The following is a 20,937-nucleotide window of genomic DNA, read 5'->3' as shown; positions in this document are numbered from 1 at the left end:
TGGTCAGGATCGTGGACGAGCTTGATGCATATCTACGCATACCCAATTTGCGTACATCGACGATCATGATGTCATTCACTGGATTGTCACTTCCAGACACAACTATGTACAATCCTCCGTCGTTTAACGAGAATATTGCTGAGTGAGGTGTTAATTAACAAACAAACAAATGAATGTTAGATAACGGTCTTGGTGTTGGAGGACACTGGAGTTGCTAATTTGTTAATTTATACCTGTATTAGGCACCTAAAGAAACGGGCTTCATTACATTAGATGTTTAGGCGACAACAAAAGTGGGAATCGAAAGGTCAGAATGATGGGAGAAGAAAAATATGAGTGAGTCTGCATACTGTCTTTACGATCATATAAGCTTTAAATGGAATCCGAAGTAATGCAGACCTTCTTGGACATTTACTGGCGGTGAATCAGGACCACTGGTAGCAAACCTGCAGGGAACATTATCATGGGATATCTTAGGAGTCAAACCTACGATCCTGCCTAAGGGACTGATGCAACTCTTCACAGAGAATGGTCGCTCTTCAGGCCCATGTATTTCTAGTCAACATCAAGGAAGCTATTTTAAATATTTCCATTGCGATACATTGCAGTTATATTTATTTTGATATGAAGTGATACATGTGTAGGTCCGTGTTACACAGTGGAAAATGTCCACTGCCCTAAGCAAATCACTTACTTTTGCGGGGGCATATTTAGAACGATCTGGGGTATCGAATTTGTCTTCAAACCTGACATGGACGTTCCCACGTCTGAAGAAGCTCTTTCACATGTAATGACTAGTTTGACTGTCAATCTTAGAGAAACGTCATATTGATTTAGACGTTAACCAGCTTTCATCCACTCCTGTGCGAGTCCACAACGTTAACAAATACCTGCAGAAGTCGTAACAACATACGAAAAATATATAAAGAAAAGGCCACATGATATCGTAAACATGTAGTCGTATGAATGTTGATATTTGCATCCCTGATAAATGAGGCAACATTAACCTGACAAGATACTTGTTAAATATTGGACTTGACAAATACTAGGTTCCCTTTGTGTACCCCAGCCGTTATAGACGCTAATCACCCCGCCAAATATCGAAGCGCCCTCAACTATCGCCTCCTGTTCTGGATGTTTGTACGCAATCCCAAACCCAATGACCGTGTAATTACCTTCTCCAGTCGATAACAGAAACTCTGAAACCAATTGAGACATCTATCGGTTTACATTGGCCTCCTTGAGGTTCCCATGTTGATTCTGCCGGAATCTGCCAATATGACCATGTATCCGTTATCAGTAGTATAGGGATTGATATGCAATATATATTTATGTTATATTATGATGAACATACTGTATTGGTAAATACGAGGACAATGTAGTGAGCATGCAATACCCATCTTAATATATATGTCAAGAGAAAACGAGATCGAGAGTTAATAGGGATAAAGATGTGGTGTGGTATTATCAAAATATAAAATTCCAGAATCATTATTTTTGCTTCATGCAATTATGAAGGTTATGAAATAATTCGTTGCCCATATTAAAAACGTCATTTACAGGACATACCTACGGTCATTTCATCAGTCAACCATTCATATATATATTGTTTAAAATAATAAAAACATAGGTGAAATATGTTTTCCAACTCATCTCACGTAACTTCGTTGGGTTTTAAGTCACAGTGGAGATTAAAGAGTTTCTCTTGCTTCTTGTTTGTATTTTTTTCCTCAGATTTGGAAATCATGTTGTGATTTCATAAATTATAATGATTATTAATGAGTTCTGTTTTCATTCCACAGGTTACTGGTTGTGTTATATAAACAGCACCATCAACCCACTGTGTTACGCTCTATGTAACGTCAACTTTCGCCGAGCGTTTTGGAAGATCCTTACATGCCGGTGTGTTCCAAAACGAGGCTCCATTCATCAAATGATGATCGCACCCATCCACGCCACGAAGTTCATTCCAAGATGAAACAAAACAAGAAGTCACTCTGGTTTTATAACGTCTTGCCATTGGCCCAATTTAGTTGTTGCCATGGTGCACATTGAAGGTCACATGACCAAAGTCTTCCCACCGAGTTGTCAAGGATACAGTCAGGAAAGTTGAAGGTCACTTGACATGTCCATGATGAAAGGGCGATCACTCTCACGTTTATGAGGCGTTTGACCCTTCTACATATTAAAGTTGAGTAATCTACCGGAGACATCCACTGTCGATGACGCCCTTTGAGAAATGAGGCAGTTAGTTTTTGCAGTTGCGGTGTTAAAACACAAATTTAAAGCAATCAGTTTTATATAACAACTTTGTAAGACACCGGCAGATTGTTATTGTCTGGTGCTACACATGTTGGAATACATGGTTTGTGAGACTGCACTGTATGAGCTTATTGTGTGACTGACCTGAACATGAGTATACATATCGACCTGCACTGTAGTCATCACAATCACAATTAGTGCAAATATGATCAATGATTTTATGCCATGTTTTCATTTTCAAGATATTTTGCAATAATTATTATAGGTTTTTTTTCACAAAAGTGCTAACAAAGTCACATTTGTAATGGCTTACACTGAGGTTTGCCATCATTGTACATAGAGAGCTCAGCCGAACACAGTAGTGCTTTTCTACAGTTTTGTATCTGTACCGATATTTTGTGTTTCCAACAATGCAATACATGTACAGGTTTATGAGCCAATTTATGTTGTGTTTGAAAACTAGAAAATCTGTTATACAAAATATCACGTTTATATTTTATCTCCAAAGCCTTTATCAAAGGTACACAAACCTGTCATATGCCATTGCTTGGATATCTGATAGTATGCTATACGTTGGATAAAGTATGAGTAATTGTTTTAAAATCAAGATTCCGTTTGGTAATATGATCCTCAAAGTCTGATTGCTTCATATTCATTATACCTTTGGTCTGCATAACATGTTCAACACCGTGTTGGTCTCTATAACATTTCCACACCGTGTTGAAGTTTTAATCGTAAACAAATTTGAAAATGACGTTGGTTATTCACAGTGATCACCTCCTTTGAAAGGGTTCCTGTACACAGTGGAGTATTTTGAATCAATTTCATGAAACAGATGTATGTAATATATTCATAGTAGCAATACACTGCTATACACAGGAACCAGTACAAGTATTAGGGACTATGGCCAACAGCTGTGTACGATATTGTGCGCATCACTTTCCGTACAGACATATGGTCATATTTGTCCTATTTTGAAGTTTGTTTTTTATGGGCATGGTTTATACCGTGCTCCTTCCATACTGACTCTGTTCACTAGATTGGTTATGTTGTTAATGGTTACAGACAATTTATGCTTAAAAGGTGTTTGGAAATGGAGGCACAGTCCTGAAAACATTCTTGATGAAAAGATTTATGATTACACCATCACCACAAGTCGGACCTCAGTCACCCTATTGGTACATTAATTGATATTTGTATGTCTTTTCGATGAATTTACGTGTTCTTACAGTGTATAGACAAAACGTAGTAAGTATACGAGGAACGATTCAAAGGTAAAATGTAATTCCCTTGGTCCGCTTAGTTTAGTGACAATTTAAGACAGTGACTATTCTGTCAAGATTACATAATAGTCATGTCACGGAGAAACAATTTGACTCCACCGTATTGAAAAAGTAAAAGGTTAAGTTAAGTAAAAGTTTGACTTTGTATGTTAAACCTTCGCCTACAAACTCATTTTACCTGTAATATCATATTGTACAGTTGTTTATTTGCAATGTTATTAGTATGCCGAGAGTATATATTTAGTTATATATACACTCATGTAAAGTATATATTAATAAATGGGAGAATATTTGACCATGTGGAGTGGGTCATTTTGAACAGCGAGAATCGTCACCGCATATATAGCATCATGTTCATGGTAAAAAATAAACCTTTTACAATGACGATGTTCGTGTTTTCATTATTAAAAAAGAAAAGGTGTCATTGTACGAATGCTCTTCGAAGTCGTCTTTTTTATTTACTGACAGCATACATGTTTGTAGAAAGTATTAAGTTTTTAAGGTTAGAAATATAAATGTTGGCATCGAATGGCAGTTCAAATTCAATTGGGGTTTCAGTAATCGGGCAGTGGTACGTCAAGTGGTGAGATCGCTTCCAAAAAGCAGGTTAACATTTCTGAATTTATGGGAATATTCTTGCCTATAAAGGTAGCATTGTTGCTGGACATTTTTACCATATTTACCTGAATAATTTCCATACACAATGAAACCTATTATAGTCAGTTTAGTGTCAACATTTGAAGGAAACTAAACTTTTCTTCTTGAAAGCTTGAAAGACACGCATTAACTATACCGTTTTCTGCTGCACATATTTTATAAAAAATGCATTTCAGTTATGCGCAGATGATCGTTTAAAACGTCAAAAGTGTGGGATCACTTGCGTCAAACCACTCAATTTCACATTTAATCTTCTTCTCGCTGTTGATTAACATATTGTACACAAAACTAAAAGAAAACGTGATGGGTTATTACAACGTCAATTGCCTACTAATGACGCCTTGAAGAGTTGTCTGCCCTCAGTTCAGCCTTCATCTATTGCTCTTGTAATTCTATTACGCTCAGTAATCCATAGGCCACAACTTCGTGTCCGCATCCTTGCAATATGTGTAGAATCATCTGATCCACGTGGATGGCCGTAAGGTAGAATTAATCTGCTTGTACGTGGGATGTAATCAAATTTGGACATTGGTTAACTCTTACAAGGTGTAGACTAATTCCAGTTAATTTCAGCGTGCTTGTGCTTTAGTATGCTAGCCCGGGCAATGATGGGATATTACAGACGTTTACAAGGGACGGGTGTAACGTTCATTGTCTTTAAATGAGCGCCTGATGCAGATGGACACGTGCAGGTGCAGAGACAGGATGTATAATTACTGTTACTCCTTGGTCTGTATTGCCATGTATCAGTCCTTGAATACAGAACTGGTCCTGTGTGGCTTGAAACTGGACATTCAAGTACACCCATGGTTTCCTGTGTGTAGTTTAACTCGGCGCTCGGGAGTACTCCAGCTGTAAGGCGTCGACCTGTAAACATTTCATACTTGACCAGACAAACCTATTTTAATATCATGGGAGGTTCCATGTCGCCGCGATGAGACAATAACACCTCACACGTGCCTGAAGACCTGGGCCTCCTTTCACAAAGCAATAAGGTGATCGTACGTCACTATAGCTGAGGTAACCTTAGTGCAATGTTAAAGAATGGGACTTAAGGTTAACCTTGGTAGAGGCTGCTTCGTGACAGGACCCCTGATCTATATGGGACCTATTTTAACCCGGAATCTGTATGGGTGCAGTGGATGGTGGTGTGGATTGGGTTATCGAACATATAGATTTCGGTGAGCTTAACAACAATTCTGATCAAAATATTTCAGCTATTATCTCATTCTTTGATGAAGCATTGACACCAAATCTATACAGTTATGTCAACGGATTGTAATTATGAACCATCGTCTGATCTTCCGCAATCGAGAAGAAACGTAAATAATATACCGAGGTATAAAACATTAACAGTAAAAATATAGCACTAGTGGATGTTTTGTTTAAAAATTTAGCATCATGTTCATCAGCATATAAATTTCCAATTGTACAGAGGGGCATCCGTTTATATGGCCACAAATATCGAATTAAGATGAACTATGCAAACAATACACGTACAATCAAGTTCCATCTCCTGAATTTAATAAACATGTTGCATATTTGATATTTCAAAATTATGTATTTTCAAATGTTGTTTTTCATCTGTTTCAAATTAGATTTTGGACCGTTGGCATTATTAATGTTTGTTGGCCTGTAACATTCAGTAACATAACCTAAACTACACCACCTCCAGCCTATCGACATGGAAATGTATCTAAGTTATTTTCATTGGAAACAAGACGCTCTAATATAGAACAGAATACGAGCTCCTCGCTCGGTTCGTCCGATGCCAGAACTATTCACTTGTTCATGAAATTGTTACTACACAGGAGCGAATTTAGTATTTTATCTATCACTTCCCGTAGGAAAACAGTCATATAATTATTTAAAATTCATAATAGCATTATATTAATAACATTTAAAAATCGTTGTCGTGTGAAACAAGACACATCTACACGATCCACAGCATAATCTAATTGAATTTAACGGAATAATACGTCAAACATGTCAAAAGGTGACACGTATTTATATACCATGCAACTGCCTATCTTTAGAATTCAGAGTCCCTTTGACAAGGCTAACACAGTGATATGGTGATCAATTTTTAACACAGACTTCCGACTGCCGTTGCGCTAAGATCGCTTTAAGGAACAGGCCCCTTCACCACTATTTTGTTGCAATATACATAAGCGAAACATTGCCATGTGACGTCAGGCTAATAACAGGGTTGCTGGGATCAAGAGTGTTAGATCCTCCCAGTAATCTATCTCCTCCACACGCAATGCGTGTTTTCATTAATTGTCAGTGAAACAGTACATGCATTGCAAGCGGGCTTTGGTTATAACCACTGTGTAACTGAGCCTATTGCTAGTGTTATAAGACAGTTTGAACTTCAGCGGGAGAGTTACAAACATATTTATGAAAAATGAAGATTTGATTAATTTGATATTTCATTTCGGCAAGCCGAATCGCCTAGTCATTTTGTTTCAAACTGGTGATTGGGAACAAAAGCATTATAAAGAAAAATCTTTATATAAGGAGAAAAGTTTGAAATCTTTCAGAAATCAGAATCCGTTTTATAACATTGTCCAAAATAAACAGATCGCATCACTTACGCAAAATATGCTATACCAGAGTTTCATCTTGAGTGAGTGAGTATGGTTGTACGCCGCTTTTAGATGTATTCCAGGAATAGGATGTGGGAAGCACCCGAAATAGGTTTCGCACATCGTCCCAATAAAGAGTGAGTGAGTATGCTCTTAGCAATATTCCAGCAATATTACGGCGGAGGACACCAGACATCGTCTTCACACATTATACCCATGTGGGGAATCGAACCCAGGCCTTCGGCGTGACGAGCAAACGCTTTAACCACTAGGCTACCCCACCACCCCTCTAAACAAAGAGACCGCCTTCCGGAGAGCGGAAGGTCGCGGGTTCGATCCCCGACCGCGTCATACCAAAAGACCTTAAAATATGGTACTTGTTGGTCGTTGCCTGGCGCTCGGCATTAATGGCTACAACAAGGACTGGTCGGCTCGGAGTCAGTATAATGTGTCTGAGTGGGGTATTCATGCTTCACTGCGGCATGGTATCTCAGTGGGCTAGCACTATAAAACCAGCTTAAGTCTGGGCTAGTACAAGCAGCCGCACATACACACACACGCATGCACGCCGTCATATGAGCGAAATATTCTCAAGCACGACGTTAAACCCAATTTCACCTCACCTCCCCTCAAAACAAAGAAAATCGAAACCGCGTCTTCAGTGTGCTGCGCGAACGCATTAACCACTATCCCACCATTCAGTAACATTTTGAAAACAAATCGCTAACATAACATATAGTATCAAGCATACATATGTTATCAAACACCATGGTGAAAAGGTGTTGACTGGGCACATGCTGACACTAACAGGAACACAAATACTCTCCCGGTATTGATTATCATTACGCTGCTGAATGTCTCCTTCAAACCGAAAATGTATTGGAAATCTGTACCGCGCATGCTAGCCTGCAGATGTAATGATGGAGGATTTAGCTCCTCACCTTAGTCTATCATTATATTTATAAGCGCCCATAGTCGACAGTGAAGGGTTTGGCGACAGCTGTTTAAATCAGTATGCTTGTTTCTGCGCGTGTTGTGTCATGTTAACACGGTAGGCACTGGCTCTTGAAACTGACTGATTGTTCGAAATTTCAAACAGAGTATGAAACATCCATAACACTGAATAACTTCCAAACAGATAACGGGAGCCAGGTATCCGCATGATAGCTTTAAAGAGCGCAGATGCCACACATTCAACGTGAATGAGTATGGTTTTATGCCGCTTTTATACATTTCCCACCAGTTTACGCCCGGGAATACCATTAATTGGCTTCACACATTGTACCCAACCCGGGCCTTCGGCGTGAGCGAACGCTTTAACCACTAGGCTATCCCACCACCCCCACACAGTTAGAAACGTGCGTAGGAAGTGCTACAGTTTTGAATCATGTGTCATCCAGATAGCAAAGATAAACGTTCTGCAGGTCCAAATAGGCATTTATTTATACCATAGCATACCATTTTACACTTAAATAACAGCAGAGTTACGTAACAGTTTCCAATGAAATGGAAACAACCTCTCCTATAATTATAAAACATTCCGCCAAAAGCAGAGTCCGATGTATAACTTTGAAAAACATACACAATAAAACTCGTGAATGACTACCAAACAGTTATGATACCTCCACGCGCCTGCCATAAAACGTTTCAAAGCGTTACAAGAATCTGTATCGAAACATCGCATCACCTGAATAAGGAAGTTGTTCATCCATAAAGTTGGTACTTATCTGACTCTCCAACTTCTGAAAATGCCACCCAAAGAAGTTTGAAAACTTCACTGATTATAAGGCCCTGATCAAATATGTTTGGAGCAAGAGTCGTAGGTCACACATGACCATTCTAGATCTTACTCGAGAATGTACACAATAATTACTCGACACAATGGAGACATGTCTTTTGGAGAGCTTTATAATGGTTAGTAGTCAAACTGAATTTTTAATAGGTAACTGTTGTAGACACTCTGAATTTGAATTGACCAGAGCTCGAAATACTAAACAGATGAACCAACGTGCGTGTCTCGTTTATGTAAGTCATTTTTTCAATATTTCCATGAGGTTCACGATATGGTTTAAACCGCTGAACACAGATATGGCGCTTCCCAAAACAGATTCGAACCCACAGTAATAACGGATAATGGTGCGATATTGTTAAGTTACGTTTCCAATCGTTTGAGAATTCGACATCATATCAAAACCAGGTACACATTCTTTAATTGAAGCTTGCTCTCTGTAAGGCTCGACAGAGATGCATTGTGGTATTTAGTTCTGTAATCGGAGTTGGTTGCTGACACTGCAACTGAGGATGCTTGGAAGGCCGCCTTCTGACGCTCTAAAACGTATTCCACAGCTGAACTGAATTCGTCGTCATTTGCTTAAAGGAGATATACTGAGTCACTGTTTGAAATAAGTTCTAAAGGAGTGGAGTGAGTGAGTTTAGTTTTACGCCGCACTCAGCAATATTCCAGCTAAATGGCGGCGGTCTGTAAATAATCGAGCCTGGACCAGACAATCCAGTGATCAACATCATGAGCATCGATCTGCGCAATTGGGAACCGATGACATGTGTCAACCAAGTCAGCGAGTCTGACCACCCGATCCCGTTAGTCGCAGTTCTAAAGGATCAAACAAAGTATACATTCACACATACATACAAAAAGACATTTTTGCTTTCATTCTATTCTAAAAAAATAACAAATAACTGCCTAAATACGATTAGCAATCCCGTATGCATATTGTAATCCCAGCTTCTGGCGAAGTCGAGCTGTAACGTCATAGATGCGATACTACGGCCATTTTCCTTGGTATACAGTGCTTAGATCTAATTGTTTCATCAGCATTTAGAATTTGGTGAGTCGAAAATGAAACATACATCTTCATGGATGACAACTTCAAGGCAATTCCTCTTATTTGGAACGTTGGAGAGGTTGAATTATCAGGTTGCCAAATCTGGTGAATATGGACGATGTTCAATAAGTTCAAAGCCATATTAATTCATTGCAGCCATGGCGACGACAGATATGGACAGGTACATTGTCCTTGCAAAACAAGACACCTCTCATGAGGTTTCCATGACATATTGCTCTGAGTATTCCCCCGCAGTCGCCGAAGCACATGACCATGACACTGGTCATAAGTTATTTGACCTTTCGCTTGATAGTTCAGTTCCTTTTGATCGCACAGATTTCCTTCTCCTTCAGATTCCACTGCAGTTACCAGCTTTGTGTTAGACTCCTGCTGATAGGGTGAGCCCATGGTCCATACATGTTTGTACATAGCTCAACAAAATATGATGTATCTGCTCCAAAGATATTCTCATGAGATATGGATCACCTGGATAATTTCTGATCAGGACCTTGGAACAGTAGCGAAAGAAGACATTCCCTATAGTTACCACCATGACACCATAATAACTAAATATTGGAGACACTTCAGGTTGAGATACATTGCTCATGGTGAAAGCACCTTGGTCAATTAGATCTAGTTTAATCAGGAGAGAATACCAAGTAACGTCGATACCCCTAAATATTCTGCTTGGTTGTATAATTGGATCATGTACAACCTGTAGTCATAGACTACATAATTGTGCTTAATACGTGCTTAAGGTTGTACTATAATCCTTTCATTCATACCTTGTACTACTAAAAACGATAACGGGACAACCGAGCGATGCTCTCGTCCAATACCTTGTGGGTCCTACGTCCACTAAATAGTTAAAATGGCAATGTACATACAATTGTACACAGAGTGTGCTGCAATTGTGAATGGTTTTTGAAGGTTCTTAAATGGCATTGGGTCTCAGAAATATTGTATTGATTTTTCACTTGATAAAATATTTTCTTTCTCCATTCCCAATTTGAAATATATATATACCAGTGGCTTCCTAATGTTATTTAATTGTATATTAACTTGGAAAAATAGATTTCGCTGTTTTTTGCCAAATTTTGCCACCCAGACTTGGTAAAGTAATTATAATGAGACATATGACGTCACTCATTTCGAAGCCAAACCAACAGTGCATTTGAGGTAGCCTGAGACCTCTTGTGATGCTTTGAAGCCGGGCGACGATAGCGTTCACTAAGAGTCTTCTAAGGCTTTATTAGAATCCTTCGGTATATACATGGATGCGTAGGTCATCGATATGGTGGTTCTCAAGTGAAAGTTCGGGTAAGAGGGCTACGGAAATGCACTGGTAACAATTGCCTTTTTTAATATCAATATATGTTTGAGGGCATTGTTGTGCAATCAATCGATGTCCGGACATAGAAACATTTGGGTAAGCCATAATTACACCAGCAAACCACATGCCGAATTACACCAGAAAATCTGAAAAGACGTTTATTTGTAAATTGATGGACACTTCATTCTCTGAACCAGTTGAATGGGTACTTTAGTTATACTGATGGAACGTGTTCGAGAATTCGCGTAATTTCACGAGCTGCTTGATGCTGTCGCTCATCACACAAACGTCTGTTGACAGCATTGTGACCACAGAAACAATGCAGACCTATTCAAACAATAATCCCTGGGCAAAATATGCTCCAGTCCGAGCAGGGGACAAGTTGAACAGACACAAGACGTTAAAAAAGAAACAGAAATGAACTTCAGTTCAAGCATACATAGAAAGACATAGTTTGCTGATTGTGACGGACTTGAAAGGCGTAAAAAAACTATTTGGGACAGAAAAGAAACGAACAGAAATAGATTGTGCAGATAGTTTGAACTGTGCCAAAAAGCTGAATATGTTCTATGCGTGATTGGACACTATGAACTTGTGAAACGTTACCATTCATGTGTACAATCTTTTCTTCCGAAATCGATGGCCACAAAAACCACTGGTTCAGAAAATCTATGCGGTATTGGTGTTGATAGAATGTCATGATCAAATCTGTCATATTTTCAAAGAATAATTCAAGTTCCTGTTGACTCTAATGTCATTACTTCCAGTTGCTTTTGATACCCATGACTATGAAATGCTTTGAACATTATATTAAACAATACTTTAATACAAACTGAACATTCACTTGACCCACTTCAGTGGACCCACAGAGCCCGTAACGGAGTAGAGGATGCCACGATTACACTGTTTAAAAATATCCACATCCATTTCATTTGTGACGAGACCAGTGAAGATCTGGGCTAGAATTGGTTTTCAGTAACCCACGCTTGTCGTAAGAGGCGACTAACGGGATCGGGTGATCAGGTTCACGGATTGGGTGGCACATGCTATCGTATCCCCATAGTGTAGAACGATGTTCATTATGTTGATCACTGGATTGTCTGCTCCAGACTCGATTATTTACAGACCACCGACATGTAGCTAGAATATTGCTGATTGTGCGTAAAACAACAAACCAACAATCATTTGTGCGTATCGTGTTTGTTTACTTATCGGCTGGTAACATCGTAGTGCCTGCGTATGCAAAAATATCTATCATATCTGTTGATTCAGCACTTATTACATGGGTAGAATCTTTTCTGATAAACCAAACACAGATTGAAACTGCCAATGGGTGCCCCTCAAGGTTGTGTGCTTTCTCTTGTGTTATTTCTTTTGTGTACAAGTGACTGTATCAGTGAATTTAACACATGTTTACCCATTTTGCAGATGACGCAGCGCTAGCGGTATTCATAAAGCAGTCTGGTATTGATTATCTGACTAAATTTTAAAAATTTGTCCAATGGTGCAACAATAATTCTTCACTCCAAATGTTTTCAAAGGAAGTGATTTGTTTAGATTTAGGAACCAAAAAGACAGAAATTCTTCCTGTTGTTATTGATTTAGAAAATATTGATTTAGTTTAACAATATAAATATCTTCACATCAAAATTGATTATATACTCACATGGAATGCCAACAGGGAACCAAAGCGAATGTGGTTTTATTGAGACGCCTTAGGTATTATAAACTTGATAATACAGTACACTGTCTGTCTTATAAAAAATAATGTTCACAACATTTTGGTTTTAAGTTCATGGCAGATTTGGAAGCCTCTCTGTTCAAAGTATATAAAAAATGCATTACAATGATACCACAGCAAGCACAATCTCAGAATACCAGTTTCCGGTTTCTCACTGCCTAGTGTGCATGCCGGTGCCGACAACAAACAGGGCCCGGAATTGGTTCATACCAACCAGTATTGGTGCGCGGATACATAAATACCATTTGTTGTCGGCGTGGTAATGTCCAGTTTTCGACATGTTTCGCTCTCGGTGCATGGGTTAATCTCTATTCACCCATAGGCGGTTGGGTAGCGCATTGGTTGAAACGTTCGCTCGTCACACCGAAGACCCGGGTTCGATTCCTCACGTGGATATAATTAGTGAACCTCATTCCTGGATTATTGAAATCCTGATATCGCTGGAATATTGCTAAAAGCAGCGTGAAGCCATACTCACTCATCCCATCTCACACTATGTGATGCTAAGCGTAAACGGGCGGTGGGGGTAGCCTGCTGGTTAAAGCGTCCGCTCGTCACGCTGAAGACCCGGGTTCGATTCCCCATATGGGCACAATGTGTGAAGCCAGTATTGCTGGAATATTGCTAAAAGCGGCCTAAAATCATACTTACTCACTCACTCACTCACTCACTCACTAAGGGTAAACACATCGAAACGACACTGGATTCCAGTGAGATTATGAGGTATCATTGATTATTTCTTTATAAAATTGATGATACCTATTTCCTGGCTTACGTAAACGGAACCGACGTTTTCAACAAGTATATACAAAACCTTTATCTCAGTCGGACAGTAAATCAAATTTGTCACATATGACATGTATAGACAACAGGCGCATTATTTACCTTTCAACACAGTTCATGTAAAATGGCCCCTTGACGTATTCCAATCACGTGTACTGGAAACGTGAATTCTGTGGCGTTAAGGAAACGATTACTTTTATTCCGCCAAACTTCTTTGTCCCGTCCTTCGAGTTAAATACTTTACGTGGTTACAGAGATGCGATAAAATCAACTTGGGTTAAGACAAATTGTGATGCGCGCCGAGAATCAGCCCAAGCGTATTGCAAGCATCCTCTCTACTGTATTCCCGTGAACTCGTTCTGTAATGACCTGCTAAAAAACTGTTTCCCCATGCGACGCAAACGAATGAATACTTCCACTAACAATATTTAGAGTTTTTCTACATTCCGGAGTCGTTAACTTCGTTGAAATGTTTGTTTTGAAAATCGAGTCAACCCTAATCGCAGATACTGAAAAGCATCCTTAAAAAGACACACTTTTATTTTCTCCTATTACCAGGCAATGCGCCTTTTCCGTTCTGACAATGAATCGATTTTGTATTGTCCATAATTATCAGTATAATATTTACATGATGAATCATGTGGAATATTGACCCGGTTTGTCATGTGTACTTGTTTAGATAGCAAATTGAGAAATGCGTCTGCTAGAAAACGATTTACAGCCCGAAACATAACATAATATGGACGAAATCATTTCCTGCTGCATTCCCTCAGCAGTCGTGTGTTGATGAACACTCTATTGTATAGTTCACAGCTGGCTTATAATTGTATTTTCTGCTGATTCATACATTCCTCTCCGAATGTCATGTTGTTTTCTTTGTATCACGGAAGAGTAAGGTCCGATTATGATAAGTTGGTAAGACGTGCAAGGTAAACGTTTTCACCTTACTGATATAACCCCGTGTGGACACGAGTAGCCCAGCTGCACAACGAGACGTAGGTAGGTAGGTATTTAAGGTTTTAGGGCGACCTTCTGCCTTAATAGGCCTATATGCGCCCAACACTTAACAAATTGTTATATTTTTGTTCTGTTAAAACGAGAAAGACTAATACAGCTCTTTGTATGCAACCATACATTAAATCATCGCCAAATATTGCGTTCATTGTAAAAGTATTTTTGGTTTTGTTAAGCACAGTTTCTTTAAGAGCCTTACGTTGATTTTCATGAGCTGGACATTCAATGAGGTAGTGCTGAACTGTTTCTGGGCAGTGTAAGTTACAGCTTTCACACAGAGGAGATAGTCTTTATCTAAAATACTTCTATATGCCTTTAATCCACAATATCCTAGCCTGAGGCCAGTTAAAACAACTTCATCTCTGCGACAACGCCGACGAATTTTAAAATGTTTGTTTATTACAGGACAAGTAGAGTACATGTGTCTACCTGTAGTTTCATTGTCCCATTTATTTTGCCAAGATGCAGTTATTGAAGATGAAATGACAAACCAGTAATCTCTTGGAATTGGCTTAACTGATTGAATATCTTGCTATGGTCTGTTGCAAGCCATCTTAGCAAGTTTGTCAACTACTTCGTTTCCAGCTACACCAGCATGTGCAGGAATCCAAACAATATCACAGCCGATGTACATGGAGTTTAAAACAGTATCAAGATACAAGATGTCGTATTCGCGTTTGATTACGACAAGACCAAATAACGAGACGTAATTGTCTGTGCAGTTGTGTCCCTTTGTTGCACCAGGATTTCAGTGTCACAGTAGCACCGGTTCTCTCCCTTGTCAGTAATAAGTTTGTGTGATTAACCACGCATGTGAACGTTTTTTGTACGACCTTCATGTTACTGTCTCAAATTAATCCCCCACACTGAAATAACTGAAATGCATTTTAGTAAAGAGTGAGAGTTAGTGAGTGAGTTTAGTTTTACGCTGCACTCAGCAATCTTCTAGCTATATGGCGGCAGTCTGTAAATAATCGAGTCTGGACCAGACAATCCAGTGATAAACAGCATGAGCATCGATCTGCGCAAGTGGGAACCGATGACATGTGTCAACCAAGTCAGCGAGCCTGACCACCCGCTCCCGTTAGTCGCCTCTTACGACAAGCATGGGTTACTGAAAATAAATATTCTAACCCTGACTTTCACAGGTCTTTTAGTAAAGAAATACTTATAATATTTAATAATACTTACTACTTATAGTAAACAACAAACATCTTACCGCTTTCACTGTTAACAAGATCAAGAATAAAGAGACAAATATTAGTATTAAATGTTATGACACTGTCTACAGTGGAAAGGGTTAAGCACCAACTCAGAATCACCGCATTCCACGAACGACATCTTCCAAATGTACTGCACGGATGTTCTACACACATGCACGCACGCACTGACACACACACAAACACACACACACACACACACACACACACACACACACACACACACACACACACACACATAAACACACATATCCTGGGCCCTTATTCTCGAAACGTTCGTAGCCTTAAGAATTCTTAACTTTGATCGTAGCCAATGTCTTAAGAATGGGCTTAAGAAGTTCGTAGGGCTACGAACATTTCGAGAATAGCTAGCCAGGTCCGTAAACGGTTCTTGCCACACAGTTCACTTGCTTTTATCACCGTGAGAATTAAACTAGTTGAACATTACCATGAAGTATAACGTACTTCAATTCTTTCACTAGATACAATACGTTCGTCGACCGACTTCGCCCTTCTGCAATGACACATTTAGCAAGGCGTTTAATGAAATTTACGAGAAATCGACTCTAACCATATCACAATTAATTTCAGTTTCAATTGCATTTCAAAACACTGTAAAATAATCTGCCGTTCCACTTTGTAATCAGTGGAACTGAATTCTCTCAAGTGTGTGTTTTAGATCAATATGAACCACGTGAATTCACGGTGAGGACTAGAGTGCAAAGTGTCCTGTCTGATTGTGTCCTACACAGCCCTAAGACCACATTGAGTGGCAGGGAAGGCCGCTCAGGGAACCTTACTCTCATTAATTGAAATTTAAGGCAGAGACAAATTCGTAATTACTACAGCTCTGCAATCCGCCTACGGATAATTACACTAAATTTGGAACACATTCATTGGATGCTGAAATCTTTGATATACAATCTTGAATATACAAGCGTTTTGAATCACGATACGTAATGCATGTTAGACTATTTGTTAAACAAAATCCTTGCCTTAATAATACTTTTGTCGAGGCATTTTATGAATGCTATTAGTTTCCAGTTTCGGAGGATTTCATTGTTCTGGAAGTTGTCCTTCGAAATTGTACCAGCCGTTTTTACGACGCACTCGTATTTAAGACTTTCAAAAAGGAAATATTATTTTTTATGATTGTTGCATCAGATAATATTTTTAAAGCTGAAATGAATTACAAAGAAATCCCTAATAGGCGTTGGTGTAGAGCTAGACATTTAGACGGATACGGATACAGTATTTTGTAAACAATTTACCAAAACACACACGGACGGAAATATTTTCCGAAACTTCTAAGGCGTTTTTCCCTTCTTGAAAAAAGGACAAATAACAGACTGTGTTAATCGTTAGATACTACTTTGAGTCCAACATAGAAGTACTGAGGCACTCATCGTGGCTATCTGCCAAAACATCGTTTGCAGCTTTCAAGGAAACTTTTAAAGACAGGTTCGATTCTTGCCCGGAGTCTCCGAACAACGACAGATAGTGGAACCGTCTTCTGGATTGTAAATGACACTTTCCCAATCTACTTTTATCCAATAACTTTGGAGCACATCAGTCTCAATGCAGTATTGACACCTTTCGGAGAATTCAATAAACCAAAGCCTTTCAGTCTGAAATATAAAACTATGCATTCCTTTCTGAGCATCTCGGATGGCATAACGCGTTCTGTGCCTGCAATCGATGGCTGCTGAAACTAGTATGTTTGAGGCTTCTGTCCGGCTGTGAACGTCTACGTTCTTTCTATTACGACGACAACCACGGCGGACTGAGGGGGTCTCCTCATGGCTGGTAGCGATAGAGCGCCTTTGAGGTTCGCAGCGTGATTGAGGGCACTCAAACCCTTTTCTGTTCCAGAGCCCAGACATTGTGGACCGAACAGGGGAAAGAAAACACTTAGTAAAAAAGAATTGATGGGACCCTCCGTTCCATATACTCATAAATATGATTTCAGTGCAAGTTATAGAAGCAGTTTGTTTGATATTTGGGGAATGTCTATCAATATGGACATTCGGTGTTGTTTGTCGGTCTGAGTTTTAAAACATTTCAAAGTAAACCTTGTTTTTGTAGCAATATCCGAGATCAAAGTAATGTCAACGTCCGATTTTAGATACGAGCCTTAGTTGTGAAGAGGGTCGGATGGTTTTACTGACGATTATGTGACTGGAATTATATCTCTCGGTATCATAATCACATAAACTGGGAAATGTATTGATTCAAAGCTCAGAAATCGCACACAAAAATTGGATGCTAAGTTGGCAACTATGATGAAGAAAGACGATGAAGGTAGATGTCACATTTCTCCAGTATTGTGGGAAAGAAATCTCATTTATTGGATAAAAACCCCTATCTCGCACAAATAGGGCAGGTTCATGTCAGTGGAATATTGGAAATATAAATTTGGTTCTCTATTTCAGTAAAGTCTGGTAGGGGTTTCATGAAATACCTGAGCCAATATTTTAGTAATTTCATAAAATTCCATGAAATTTTAGGGAATACATGAACTCCCTGGGGGTCACAGTGATTTCCCGAAATAACTGACTCTTTTAGGGTGCACACATTCCCTGTAACATATACACATCTTAGTCGAGATATCTTAGCCGAGAATAATGAAGCATTATTGATTCTGACATTGATTTATGAAGTTGACATCAGAAAACTGTAATCATGGGTTCGAGTCCCAGTCGGCCTTGAATAGTTCTCTTGTTTTGTCAGCACCAAACACTTGAGGCCCGTGAAGATCCGGGTTAGAATTGCTCTTCAGTAACCCAAGCTTGTCGTAAGATGCGACTAATGGGATCGGGTGGTCAGGCTCGCTGACTTGGTTGATACATGTCATTGTATCATAATTACGCAGATCGATGCTCATGCTGTTGATCACTGGATTGTCTGGTCCAGACTCGACTTTTTTAAACCCCGCCGCCATATGGATGGAATATTGTTGAGCGCGCCGTTAAACAACCAACACTTGCTTGTTGGTTCCGCCAAGTGGTAAAAGTATACTTCGGGTCTTTCTCCCCCATGAAGCTGGCACTCGATGATATAACTGGAGCACTGATCAAAGTGTCATTGAACCCAAGTCAGTCAAACACCCCAAGGTTAGTACAATGTTGTTTTTATTACTTATACTAGAGACAGCGGCGGTTGGGTAGCCTAGTGGTTAAAGCGTCCGCTCTGCACGCTGACGACCTGTGTTCGATTCCCCACATGGGTACAATGTGCGAAGCCCATTTCTTGTGTTCTCCGCCGTGATATTGCTGGAATATTGCTAAAAGCGGCGTAAAACCATAATCACTCATTTACTATACTGAGACACATGAGGAAGTGCAAACATTTCTCAAAAAGAAAAATATAGATACTATGAGCAAGTTCAGCACGATTATGAACACGATATGTATGCAGTATGAAGTGTAGGATAATACTAAAGACCATAGTGCTCTATTGATATAAGGAGTTACCTTTGATTTCTAGCAGTGGCTGACGAAGGTGATGATGACGATTACATGGCGCAAATATATAGTACAATGCCATCCGGTAATTCCGCGCACCTAAGTACATCGATCGCAACACGGCAACTAACGTCTCTTATTTTTTGTGGTTTACGTGACTAAACATGCTGGTATGCATCATATTTACCTAGAAATACGACTATAAGATTCTAACGTTGCATTATGCCATACGGTTGACCTTACCGGCGTTATGACGACATCGCTTGCTGTCCGGGTAATTCTGCGCATCAACTGATGCGCATAATAACATCATGCTGGAGATCCGAAGAATGGAAGCGTATTAGGGCCAGATTTTTTTCCAAAATCACTTCATCAATGTAAGGAAGAGTGTTTCATATTAAGTCCAATTATGAATAATGAAGAAAAAGGTTTAAAAGTCAGAAGAAAACGAATTTTCATAAAACTGTCAATTTATCTGTCAATGACTGTTATTTCTTTACCTTTAGTGATTAAAAGCCAGTCCCTTGTAGAAATGTCCCGATTTCAAGCGTAAATGTGGTAGCAGACGATGTATACCTCGATACGGAAGTACGCTATTGCGCAGAATTACTGGACGCGCGGAATTAACGGACTCACCTATATATATACACACATAAATGAAAGGGTTGCAATAAGTCCTTGTACTGGAGCAGAACGAGGGTAAGCAGTCATTTCCTTTCTGGTAGTTTATCAATAGGTCATACACTCATTACTCAAACATTTTGTGTTTAAAGATCTTTACAATTGCTGTTTAAATACAATGCTCGTCGCTAAAGTGGTACACGAATAAGACCTGCATCGCTTCGGGCTTTCCTCTACATCTTTCCGAGGTATAGATGCGAAAATTGCAGTAAAGAAACAAACTCACTCACTCACCAACGAATTCTGAACTCATTTCAATAATATTACCAAGCAACCTGAATAACTGACGTGTTAAGTATTGAGAAAATATGACAGTGTATTTTAACCAAACTGCCTCGACAAATTATTAATAATTTTTAATGTCAACTTCTTTATTATGAGGAACACAACGTTTCGGAGTATATCCTTACTCCTTCATCAGGAACACAACGTTTCGGAGTATATCCTTACTCCTTCATCACGTTTCGGAGTATATCCTTACTCCTTCATCAGGAACACAACGTTTCGGAGTATATCCTTACTCCTTCATCAGGAACACAACGTTTCGGAGTATATCCTTACTCCTTCATCAGGAACACAACGTTTCGGAGTATATCCTTACTCCTTCATCAGGAACACAACGTTTCGGAGTATATCCTTACTCCTTCATCAGGAACACAACGTTTCGGAGTATATCCTTACTCCTTCATCAGGAACACAACGTTTCGGAGTATATCATTACTCCTTCATCAGGAACACAACGTTTCGGAGTATATCCTTACTCCTTCATCAGGAACACAACGTTTCGGAGTATATCCTTACTCCTTCATCAGGAACACAACACAACTTACTTTCATCAGAACACAACGTATATCCTTACTCGGAGTATATCCTTACTCCTTCATCAGGAACACAACGTTTCGGAGTATATCCTTACTCCTTCATCAGGAACACAACGTTTCGGAGTATATCCTTACTCCTTCATCAGGAACACAACGTTTCGGAGTATATCCTTACTCCTTCATCAGGAACACACCGTTTCGGAGCATATCATTACTCCTTCATTCATCAGTATAACACAACGTTTAT

The 20,937-nt window shown here is 39.3% G+C and overlaps 1 protein-coding gene across 1 annotated transcript in view; it reads left to right on the top strand.

Moving 5' to 3' along the window:
• The window catches only part of LOC124275749 (muscarinic acetylcholine receptor M1-like), a 95,336-nt gene extending 91,407 nt beyond the window's left edge, over positions 1-3,929 (top strand). The window contains exon 4 of the mRNA XM_046711405.1: positions 1,803-3,929. Coding sequence (XP_046567361.1) covers positions 1,803-1,978 — 176 coding nt within the window. The 3' untranslated portion in view covers positions 1,979-3,929. The remainder of the gene's footprint in view (positions 1-1,802) is intronic.
• The last annotated feature ends 17,008 nt before the right edge of the window (positions 3,930-20,937 follow it).

Source organism: Haliotis rubra, unplaced genomic scaffold (genome assembly GCF_003918875.1).
Source record: "Haliotis rubra isolate DU_JTF1 unplaced genomic scaffold, ASM391887v1 Scf202, whole genome shotgun sequence".
NCBI lineage: Eukaryota > Metazoa > Mollusca > Gastropoda > Lepetellida > Haliotidae > Haliotis > Haliotis rubra.
Note: the sequence above shows the minus strand (reverse complement) of the source record. Positions and strands in the feature narration are given on the sequence as shown.